Below are 10970 nucleotides of genomic sequence, written 5' to 3'. Positions count from 1 at the left end.
TTTACTTTCTGTAGTGACGAGAGTATCTGGAGCTGGGGAAATAGTTATTTAGCAGTGGAACATAGTGGAGGGTGTGTTTGTTGGGGAGATGTCGCAAGAGGAGATGGCCATTTAATTCTTTTTTAATCGGAAATCTGCTTTCTGTAGTGATGAGAGTATTCTCTGCCAAGTACGCCTTCCATGTTGAGTTACGTACGATTTACAACATTAACACGCACCTCATTGGAAACACGCATTCCCTCTAAGAAGACAGATCCCTTTCTATAAGGCGTCTCTTCGGATTCTCAGAGCTAGAAGCTTCCAATTTCAAAATACTACCAGTGTACCAGGCCCCACAGCACAGAGAGACAAACGCCATCTCCAAAACCCTCGCTCCCCATCGCCATTATCCAGACCAAGCCCCAAGCTCCGACCACCAGAACCGAGCCCAAATGGCGGCCGCCTACATGCTCAACGTTTTGTTTTCCTCCTCCCCGCCCCCGGTCCCGCGCCTCCACGCCGCCGCTACCACCGCCTCCTTCGCGCTGCCGCGCCGCGCAGTAGCCGCACCCGTCGTGCGCGCAGCGGCTGCCTCGTCCAAGTCCCCGGCGGCGGCGGCGGCGGCGGCGGCCCCGAAGAAGAAGAGGGCGACCGGCCTCACCCTGCCGAAGCCCGTGTCGCCGGCGCTGCAGGAAATCGTGGGCGTTCCGGAGATCCCCCGCACCGAGGCCCTCAAGCGCCTCTGGGCCTACATCAAGCAGCACAACCTCCAGGTCCGAAACCCTTACTTATTTATCCTGTATCTGTGGCGGTTGGTGTGGCTTGTTTGGATGCGTATTAGAGACGTTTAGTAGCATCTAACAGGAACTGATGCGTCAATTTTACTTCGAAAGGTGCCAAATTTTAGTAGATGCGGTGTAGCGTTGTTCCTATACGCGCTGCAACGTTTCAGTATTGTTTAGTAATTGGTTGTCGTTCAATGATTCGTAGATGAAGTAAATGAGGAGCTTGTATGCTCCATCATGCCGTCTATACATACATGACATTTTCCGATTAAGTCAGTACATGATACTATTCGGGTAAAGAGAACAGATGGAGTTTGTGGCATTGTGGTCTTATATATAGCGTAGCATCTGCTGTGGTGTGTGGTGGGCGATCTCATGAGATGCAGTTGTAATTCTCTGCTAGTTGGTGGTTTGTGAATATGTTTGTTGAACAGCATATGGTTTCTGGATTTTTATGCTGTTGTATGAGCCTGCATTGTTTGTTGTCTGAAAGATCCTCTTCCCAATTCTATATTTGAGTTTGGATAGATATAATGTTTGATTGTTTGGATCAGGATGAGTTGGCCCATGTAACCTAAGGTTTATATAGAATCCAAACCCACCACATGTCCGCATGCATATATTGGGACTTTGGATTGGGTATGATAGAGTTGTTAAACCTCAGAGTGGAGCTAATTATGGGGATTGAAAAATGACGTGAGGTTCTTTTTCTCATCATAAAGGATTGCTTGTGCTCCAGATGTCCTATAAATTTGGGGACGTGCTTAATTATGTACTAGATGCATTCCTCATAATTCAGAATGTATGAAGTTCATCCTACCACCCTGATTCATTTTTCACAGTACTTCCCTTTTGATCACGGGGAAGATATTTCTCATTTTGACAGCAGGCGTTGCACGTTAGCATCTGTAACACTTTCGTCCTTGTTTTCAGGATCCTGTGGACAAGAAGGTGATCGTTTGTGATGAGAAGCTGAGGGTCCTGTTTGCTGGGCGGGAGCGTGTTGGATTCCTTGAGATCGCCAAGCTTCTCAACCCCCACTTTGTGAAGTGAGAAGCCTCTTGATGGAGATGAGTTAGCCTAGATAGTTTCTACTGATCTAGACTCTAGAGAGTGCGTTGGTTGATTTTGGTGGCCTGAGTTAGCTCGACTTCGTAGGATGCTCTAGCTCTTTGCATACAATGTTAGTGTGCCCCTGGTGGTAGTCACCTTAATCATTGGATGTCCTTATGCCTTGTATGTTTTTGCTATGGATTGTTATAATGTGGATTTATTTTCATCCAATTGTAAAATCAGCTTTTACATTGTGGTCATTTGTTTTTGCCTTTTCTTTTGAGGCTAGAATCCACAATGAAAATAAAAAACAAACATGGCCTTAACAACCTTGAGTTCGTATGCTGTTAGCTTGTGTGTTAACGAGTGCTCTTGAGTTTGAGCATTGCCTTGTGCATCTCAGTTTCTGTTATGATGCATAAGTATTGTTGCTTTACAGTAGTGTTTTAGAAGTTTCATCGTACATCGCTTCTGTGGGCGTAAAAAACTGCATTTATCTGATACAGTCACCCTTCAAAGTAAATCAGGCGACCAACTTGGTAAACATATTTAGACTGGTTCGTACCTGAGTTGGGCTGAAACTGGCCGCTCAGCCTTCCAAACCTATTAGGCCCAACAAGACGCTCGTGCCATTACAGTGACCCTCCATGCAGACAGCAGCCAATTGGACGACTGTTCTGATTGGTTGCTGCATGGAGAATCTGACTCGGTAAATGTGTGTAATTTAAAAAATATATATAATTGTTTGTATATATTATTTTAATGTAATCTGGTGGATATAAATGTACATCCGTGATCTAGATAAAATTATAATTCTATTTCAAAGACAACAAAGGAGCCGAATCAAACAAGAAAGCTACATGACCGAAGCCAAGGAGTTGGACGGTGATACATCCAACCTTCGACCTTCGTAGAAGCAAAAGGACGGCGGCCATCAGCGACGAACACACCACGGATAAAGTGGTACGTGTGGCAGCTTTCGGTGTAAAGAGCAAAGTGTACCTGTTAGAGAGGTCTATACCGGCAAGTGTTAAGTGTCAGTTGATATTTTATATTATTAAGATCGTGATCTTATCACGTGAATAGATGGGGCTTGCATGATTAGTCTCTTAATCGCAGAAGAAAATCTCACAACCAATTATTACTGAGCACGAGACAGGTACTCATCTAATCCGTCTAATCTCATTTAATATCATTCACTCAACCTAAAGCACACGAGCTGAGTGTATCCAGCCCCCCCCCCCCCCCCCCCCGGGGCATGGTGTGGCGCGTCTTTGTGCCTTGCAGTTGCAATCCAAAAGGACTACCCTGGATGGTAGCAATCGTCTGCTTTGTGTGCTTGTTTTATTTCTAACTTTGTACTCTGAGCATGCATCCATGCATATACGGCATCAATGCCAAGCATCAGTACTTACTGAGTGATACTGCCACAATTATCTGATGGTCAGTTGGCCCTTAAAGAAAGGTCTGCCTTTCGAATGCCACCTCACAACTCATCATACAACACCATCACGCCCTGGCCTGGACTGGCCTCTGTGAACTCTGCTCACACAAGCCACAGCCCACAGGTTAGTACTGCACCAGCTGCTAGCCCCACCTACCCTCTCCTGGCTACATCACCGCTCAACATAAAGCCAAGGATGGCCCTATAAATCACCCCAAAACCCCAAGCCGCCACCCCACTTCACCACCACCCCCAGCCTCAACAAGGTCACACAAGTAGCACCAGCCATCTCAGACAGGATGAAGCTTCACACCACCACCGCCACCCTCACCCTGGCTCTCCTCCTCTTCCTCCTCCTGGCCTCACCTTCCCTCCAACTCTCCGTAGCTGGAGCACGTAAGTAGTTCACATGCATTATATTTGCTGGGCAGCAACATAGCACTGGAGCTGGCCAGTTCTGATGTGTCAATCAACGCTGCAGCGGAGTACATGCTAGTACTGATTTGATTTCTTGCTGTTAATTGTTCTTTTTTTGGCTTTTTGGTAGAGTTCTGCGACGGCAAGTGCGCGATCAGGTGCTCCAAGGCGAGCCGGCACGACGACTGCTTGAAGTACTGCAGGATCTGCTGCGCCGACTGCAACTGCGTGCCGTCGGGGACGGCCGGGAACAAGGACGAGTGCCCCTGCTACCGCGACAAGACCACCGGAGAGGGCGACCGCAAGCGGCCCAAGTGCCCATGATTTCCCAGGCATGCGTATAGACTAAGTATACATACATGCATGTATACCGTGGCCAATAGGCCATGGATGTGCGTCATGTGTGTGGACAGATCTGTGTCCTGGTACTCTGCTTGGCATCTCAAGTTTCTGCTTTCTCTAGCTACTACTGCCATGTACATGAGACAGGACATGGGGTTGATGTGGTACTATGTATATTGGTCGAGGTGATAATAATGTTATGTATTGTAACAATAAGCCATGGCTTTGGAGATGAGATGATAGAGATCGTGCTTACTGGGAGTGCAGAGTTTAGCTTGCGCAAATGTGCTTTCGGCATGCAAGCTTTGTGAGAGCTCAGCTCCAGGGCGGCATGATTGAGCATGCGACGAGCGTCGGTGGCTCCGTGCAGATGCGTCGGCGCTACTCCAGTCTTTCAGTTACTCCTGAAACGAGAACCGACTGACTGCGACGCGTCAGCAATTTGTTTCTCTCACCAGCCCCACTGAACCGCTGCCATTAAGTCTCCAGTTGAAGTCTTTGCCGAGTTTGCTCGCTTCCTGGTTGCGTTGCAGCTAGGCACTGCAAGCTCAAAGTGGCAAGTGTGGGATCCAGTGTTGATTGTTCCCACTGCCTGCTACCAGTGAGCAGTAAGAAGTCGCTACCCATACAGCTCCTGGGAATTACTGTCAACTGCAACAAGACTGATAGTTAGAAACCGTATTTCACGGTTGATTTCTTACTGAACAAACGACATTCACAGCTGCATTAAATAGGATGAAAAATTCACGGTGATAGTGCATTTCTTTTCTTTTCTTTTCTTTTTCTTGTACATTTCACTTGAACCTTGTATGCGTTGAGACTGAAAACTGAATTCGGCCGGTATGTTTTCTACTACAACATTTTGGTTGATGCAACATGACCAAATGACATGTATGTTGCAGGTCACAACTAGGCCTCTTGTTAGAAGATCGCTACTTGCGCCCAAAACGGAACGAACTTTCTAGATGGTTGCAATAATTTTTACAGTAGTGCACTATATTATATTGCTAAAATGCAGTTTGTTCTTGAACAACATAAGCTTAATCTTTTCGAGGTGAACCCGATTAACCTCACGAAGCGTGGTTAAAACAAGACGCAGCAGGTAAGTACATTCATTCAACCTCTTACGTAAGCTATTTTAACAGTGAAGAGAGTAAATATGACTTCGCCGATGTCATTCATATCTATAACAAGCTAGTGCTGGAAAGAATATGACGACAACAAACCACCTAAACTCGTTGAAATATAGCCTTCACATGTACGGAAGTAGGAAAACCATAGTTCATGTAAGATCAATTCCAATACAGCAGCATCCCACATCATGCAACCACATTCACTTTTTCCTCCCCAACTTTTTGTTGTTATTGTTACACATATTTCTCTCAATAAAAACCGCACCAGATGCTTCTGGATCAGCTTACATCAGACCCTGTGTTTGCACATGAAAGTGTAAATCTAGCAATGGACCCGGCTGTGGAGGAGCGTTAGACGAATCTAAAGCAAAATCTGAACAAATATAATCTTTAAAGGATAATGCTCAGCTGGGCCTTTGGTCCCTTCATTTCCCAACTTCTGGCTGCATTTTTATGTGCAACAGATAACTCAAACACATCTCACAAGTATTCCATTAGATCGATAGTTTACAGAATAGGCGACCAAAATTGAGCTCAAACTAACCATAGTACAACAGTCCAGCAATGGCTAGAACAATTAGGAACAAGGAGAGAAATACAAAAGGGAAATCACTTAAGTAGCATTTCAGCAATCTGAACAGCATTAAGCGCGGCACCTTTACGTATCTGATCACCACATACGAATATGTCCAACCTGCCATTGTGTAGCTGATTAGTTCCAATATAATGGTCCAATTTGAAATACAAGTAGTGTACAACGATAGAATGCTTCTGTTAACTGTAACTGTTACACAAAATACCCTTGGTTATCATCTTGTGACAAGTCCTGACGAATTCTACCCACTGCTACATCATCTTTATCTGATACCTGAAATTGAAGGTTGCTTTTCTTTAGTAAAATCATTAGATGAACTTTTCCCCCTGGAACAGTGCAGCTCTGTAGATGATATGAGTGTGAGTAATGATGATGTGCAATGGTATCTCCTATACTCTTAGATTGAAGGGCATGAACCAAAATAATGAAAATTCTGGTTATAAGATGCTCATCTAGAAATAAAACAATATCCAGTTACCTCAAGAGGTGTAGGAAAGCGATTGGCAGCACGGTCATCAACAATGGTAACACCAGGAGCTGCTCTCAAAATTTCTCTTGCAGTATCCTTCAGAGTACATGGGCACAAGTTCAGAAGTTGCACAAGTACTACAACATAAATATAACCAACATAAGCCTTAACTAGTCGGTGCATGCATCAATTTGTATTTCTGCCACGTTCTCAAATTCGAATGAAATGACTGACCTACCTAGATGACAAAGTGGCAGGTACCAAGGAATAATCCACTTAGTGCAGACAATGAGAATAATACTACACCAATAATATATTGCCACAAACAGAAAAAAAAAATTATGCTAACTAGCACATAACATACAGATACTAACCTCATCAAGTGGCTTTTCAAACTGTAGATTGACACTTTCAGCATGCGCACGCATCACTGGAACCCGTACGCAGGTGGCAGTTACTTTCACATCCTTGTCATTCTAGGAACAGAGGAGCATAAAGTTAGGAGGCATTTATATTTACTCACGATGAGAGAAATTTGACAGAGATTAATCAACAAACTTTCTAGGATACTATTCAAATCAATGGGCCCATGGACAATCATTTCACTTACCCAGATTTTTATGGTCTCCTTCACCATTTTCATTTCTTCCTCATTATAGCCATTTTCAAGAATTGGTGCATTGTGCGAAAATATATTAAAAGCATACTGTACAAGGGACAAAGGCATTCAGCGAGCTCATGACTAAAATTAATTTGATATGTGTTCAGGATAATGTAAGTTGTAAGCCGGACAAACCTGTTGTTTGAAAATGTTGCATGTTGGGACCTTCCCTTCCAAGACCTAAGTGTATAACATTGAGCGTGTAACCAAATAATCAACATAACTGGATAGAGCAACATAGAGAAGAAAAAAATGTACCTCCTGAGTCTGCAGTTTAAGTTCTTCCATTGCCGCAGCACCAGCACCACTTGCTGCTTGGTATGTGCTGACAACCATCCTTACCACCTGTCACATCCATGAATCAACAGATTGCCATTACTTTGATTCTGCAGTGCACTCAACATGCAAACCAAATGTGCTTAACCAATCGTCAATTAGCAGAAAGCATGTTACAAAAATACTGTAGCTCACACGATAGAAACGTGTTACCAACTCCAGCAGAATTGAACACAGAGATACGGATAACTATATCTGACCCAAAAAAAAACACAAGTTGTGACATCATCATTCAAAAGGAATGCATAAAATTCTTCTGACAAATGCAGAATACAAGCATTTCATGTGCCTGTGAAATATAAAAGAATGAATGATGCGCACCTTTGTTGGCTAAATCTATTTTAGTGCAAGATTGAAGATTCACAAAAACAGCCACATATTAGCTGTTAAAAGTGATTGTAATGTTATCAAATGGTAACACGATCTTTATCATCAACTACAAAACACCAATACGCCCTTGATCGAGCGTATCCATATCGGATATGGTATCCATACGGATACGGCTCCAATATGGCTAGAATACATATCGGTCGCGTATTGGGAAAAAAACAAAAATCGGATACGGGCAGGATACTTGGTCGATACATCTCCGATATGGCCCAACCCAAGCCTTGGGGAGAGGAGGAGATGACGGCGGCGGAGGGGGGAGAGGAGGAGGCAGTGACAGGGGAGAGGCTGAGGCGACGGCAAGGGCGGAGGCGGCAGCTGGGGCGAGGAGGTGGAGACAACACGGGGGCGAGGAGGCAGAGGCGGGAGCAGCGGCGACGGGGGCGAGGTGGTGGAGGCAGCTGCGGGGGAGAGGAGGTGGAGGTGGGAGCGACGGCGGGGGCGTTAGGCGGCGGCAGGGAGGAGAGGCGGCGGGTGGAAGGAGAGGCAGCGGCGTCTAGAAGTAGAGGCATGGAGGAGAGGCGTGAGAACTTGAGAGTGGGGTAGGGGTGTTAGTTAGGGCAAGGGATGGGCCGATTGTTGTGCCTAGATGGGCTGAAAAATGCCAGCCTAATACATCTAATCTTTTTTTCTTTTTTCTTTTCTATTCTTTTTTTCTTATTATAAACATGTGATGCATTTGCTCGTAGATTTATGTGGACCAATCATGAATGTGAAAAAAATAGTAGTTGCAATACAAAATTAGTTGCACAACATATTTTCTCTAATTTTATTTTCCTGGTATTATTATATGCACCATATTAATTATTTTTAAAAAAATAGTAAAGCGCGTATCGAGTTTTTGGGGAAAATGGCGTATCCGCATCAGCCCGATACGATACACGTATCCGTATCAGTGCTACATAGATCATCAAGCCCAAATCCCAATTAAAAGAACTCAAATCAGATACACCAATATTTGGTTACACAAACCGATTCTTCTATTTGGTTTCCAGATATCAATCCAAAGATAAGATTAGTGTCGGTTTCATGTATCTAATATCAAAGTGATATCAACGATCCCTTCCTTTAAAGTTATGGCCTTTAAGAAATCTAATAAAAGCAGCTAGCAGATTAAAAGATGGCGCTTTTGTCATCCCAAATGCCAAAAGGTAGTACCTTGGCGTGGCGATGGAGCGGCGTGGCAGCCATGAGGCAGATGATGGTAGAGCAATTCGGATTCGCCACAATAGCACCCTGCCCCAGCCGGACGTTCGCCATGGCCTCGGGGTTGACCTCGGGGATCACGAGCGGCACCTCGGGGTCCATCCGGAACGCCGAGCTGTTGTCCACCACGACGGCGCCGCTGGCGACGGCTGCGGGCGCGTATTTCCGACTGACGCCCCCGCCTGCGCTGAAGAGCGCGATGTCGACGCCGTCGAACGCCCCGGGCGCCGCGAGGTCCTGGACGGTGTACTCGTGGTCCTCGAAGGACAGGCTCTTCCCTGCGGACCGCTCGCTGGCGAGGAGGCGGAGGCTGCGGTAGGGGAAGTCCCGGTCGGAGATGACGCGCAGGAACTCCTGGCCCACCGCGCCCGTGACGCCCACGATGGCCACGGAGGGCCCGTCCTCGCGCAGCGCCATGCGTACGGTAGCGGGGGCGCGCCGGTGGTGCCGCGCGCGGCCCGGGGACGGCGCGAGGAGGTGCGGGTGGCGGACGGCGCCGGCCGCCTGCATTGTGGCGGCGGCGAGGGATGAGGTTGGTGGGGACTGGACTGAAGCTGATCTTGAGTAGGGTTTTAGCTAGGGAAATGGCTGCCGGATGGGTGGGGTTTTGGCTGCCATGGCCCACGGAGAAGCGGCTCTTCGAGGCCAAGTTGATATTTTGCTGGTGCCAAACGGCGCAATCGGCGATTGATTCTGGAGGTCGCCGGCCCGTCCGCGGTCAGCTGGTATCCGGCAAGCAATGTGCCGTAAGCGGCTAGGCCTGATAATGGGTCAAAGCTCAACCATTATTCCACTCTAGCCCTACAAAATTTAAGAAGGGTACAATCCTTATTCAGCTTTACTTTAGCTTTGTAGATGAGGTGGATCCAATCCTAATCCTATCTTAACCCATTTGAGATCAAGGGCTAACACATCTTCAAGTCATTCCACCTGTCCATGACTACTACTTTTATTACAACCTATGAGATGTACTCTAATAATTCCAATATGCTACATATAGTAGAACTTAACCCAGATCAGCCCTTTTGTGGTAAATGATTGATTCGATCCTATCCTCTCCTATTCACAGCCCATACTGGTCCTGTAGGGATCAACCTATAGATCGGATGGCATGTTTAGCCCACAGATCGGCTGTTCCATCACTAGATCTCTCTATAACTGTCTATGTTGTGATAGAAAATTAAGATACTCCTTCCATTTTTAAATAATGGTCACAGTGTGATTATGCTGTTCTGTTTCAATTTTGACCACTAATAATTTTTAAGGTATATAATACTTAGAATGATTTACATGTACATTTGTAAAAAATTGACATCCAAACATGGATATGGATGCTTAGAGTCAACAGAGTCGGTTATTAAAAACTAAGGGAGTATGTTAGTTACAGAGATGTACTAGCGGTACTATACTAGATGTATCTATGACGTTCTACGTCTTGCTGATGTAAAGGTTATGAATTATACTTATATTATCTAAAAACTAGTACTGTACTAGAGCAAGCGACATTATGTAAAGCCATGGCAATTTCAAACGCATTCTTAGCATGTAAACGTTTGCATTCCCCTCTCAACTTGCCTTTCAATGACCATCGCTGGTTGTTCATCTTTTACGCGCATGGTTAACTTCAAGAGACATGGTCCAAGGTATTCTGCAGCTCGGCGATTTCAGACTTTTGCTACCTTTTTTATCTTCTTTATGTGTAATTGCATTTCTTGGTGTTTTGTCGTAAGGACTGGTTTTTGTTGTGATGTCCTGCGTCGTAAATCTAGTTTGTTAAGAACTCTTTGCTAATTCCTGCTGAAGTGAAAATACAGCATGCGTGGAGGGACTCATGCTGGCATCACAATGGATACATGGTCCAGTGATCCTTGAATCGAACTGCTCCAGAGTGGTGACTGCACTGCGTACGCCAAGAGAAGGGAAGACTGATCGGATATTATTGTTTTTTACATCAAGGAGGTGAAAGAGCTGTGCAAGTATACCAGGAGATTTTTTATTTTTTTATTTTTTTATTTTTTGGCGAATGATACCAGGAGGTAGAAATAGTCCAGGTTAAACGTAAGCGGAACAATTCGATGCATTTGTTAGCACAATTAGCTAGCAAAAAGTACATACTATTGTCTGGTTGAGACAAGCGCCTACTTATATTACCCAGGTGATTTA

At 45.2% G+C, this 10970-nt stretch overlaps 3 protein-coding genes across 4 annotated transcripts; 2 read left to right on the top strand and 1 right to left on the bottom strand.

Moving 5' to 3' along the window:
• The first annotated feature begins 110 nt into the window (after nt 1–110).
• Nucleotides 111–2077, top strand: LOC133913367 (upstream activation factor subunit UAF30). The gene is made up of 2 exons (XM_062356498.1): nt 111–752; nt 1698–2077. The coding sequence occupies exons 1-2, from the start codon at nt 432–434 to the stop codon at nt 1815–1817; spliced, it is 441 nt and encodes a 146-aa protein (XP_062212482.1). The 5' UTR covers nt 111–431; the 3' UTR covers nt 1818–2077.
• A 1225-nt stretch (nt 2078–3302) lies between these two features.
• On the top strand, nt 3303–4236 carry LOC133911255 (peamaclein-like). The gene is made up of 2 exons (XM_062353454.1): nt 3303–3657; nt 3809–4236. The coding sequence occupies exons 1-2, from the start codon at nt 3561–3563 to the stop codon at nt 4000–4002; spliced, it is 291 nt and encodes a 96-aa protein (XP_062209438.1). The 5' UTR covers nt 3303–3560; the 3' UTR covers nt 4003–4236.
• A 1301-nt stretch (nt 4237–5537) lies between these two features.
• Nucleotides 5538–9497, bottom strand: LOC133911253 (uncharacterized). Of its 2 annotated transcripts, XM_062353452.1 has the most exons (8): nt 8760–9493; nt 7137–7223; nt 7014–7058; nt 6828–6923; nt 6592–6693; nt 6227–6313; nt 5954–6021; nt 5538–5847 (listed from the first exon to the last, which is right to left on the bottom strand). In XM_062353452.1, the coding sequence occupies exons 1-8, from the start codon at nt 9315–9317 to the stop codon at nt 5763–5765; spliced, it is 1128 nt and encodes a 375-aa protein (XP_062209436.1). In that variant the 5' UTR covers nt 9318–9493; the 3' UTR covers nt 5538–5762. The 2 variants fall into 2 exon arrangements, with proteins under 2 accessions (XP_062209436.1, XP_062209437.1); XM_062353453.1 differs by lacking the exon at nt 6828–6923 and having other exon boundaries at nt 8760–9497.
• Between the last annotated feature and the right edge of the window lie 1473 nt (nt 9498–10970).

The sequence above is a fragment of the Phragmites australis genome, chromosome 3, assembly GCF_958298935.1.
Source record: "Phragmites australis chromosome 3, lpPhrAust1.1, whole genome shotgun sequence".
Taxonomy (NCBI): Eukaryota; Viridiplantae; Streptophyta; class Magnoliopsida; order Poales; family Poaceae; genus Phragmites; species Phragmites australis.
Note: the sequence above shows the minus strand (reverse complement) of the source record. Positions and strands in the feature narration are given on the sequence as shown.

What these genes read in the sequence shown, in the direction of transcription:
- LOC133913367 (XM_062356498.1), top strand. Translation starts at nt 432, where the DNA reads ATGGCGGCCGCCTACATGCTCAACGTTTTGTTTTCCTCCTCCCCGCCC. An exon ending in TCAAGCAGCACAACCTCCAG is followed by an intron (nt 753 to 1,697) that starts GTCCGAAACCCT and finishes CCTTGTTTTCAG; the next exon opens with GATCCTGTGGACAAGAAGGT.
- LOC133911255 (XM_062353454.1), top strand. Translation starts at nt 3,561, where the DNA reads ATGAAGCTTCACACCACCACCGCCACCCTCACCCTGGCTCTCCTCCTC. An exon ending in ACTCTCCGTAGCTGGAGCAC is followed by an intron (nt 3,658 to 3,808) that starts GTAAGTAGTTCA and finishes GCTTTTTGGTAG; the next exon opens with AGTTCTGCGACGGCAAGTGC.
- LOC133911253 (XM_062353452.1), bottom strand. Translation starts at nt 9,317, where the DNA reads ATGCAGGCGGCCGGCGCCGTCCGCCACCCGCACCTCCTCGCGCCGTCC. An exon ending in CGCTCCATCGCCACGCCAAG is followed by an intron (nt 7,224 to 8,759) that starts GTACTACCTTTT and finishes TGGATGTGACAG; the next exon opens with GTGGTAAGGATGGTTGTCAG. An exon ending in TTGAAAAGCCACTTGATGAG is followed by an intron (nt 6,314 to 6,591) that starts GTTAGTATCTGT and finishes TGTACTCTGAAG; the next exon opens with GATACTGCAAGAGAAATTTT.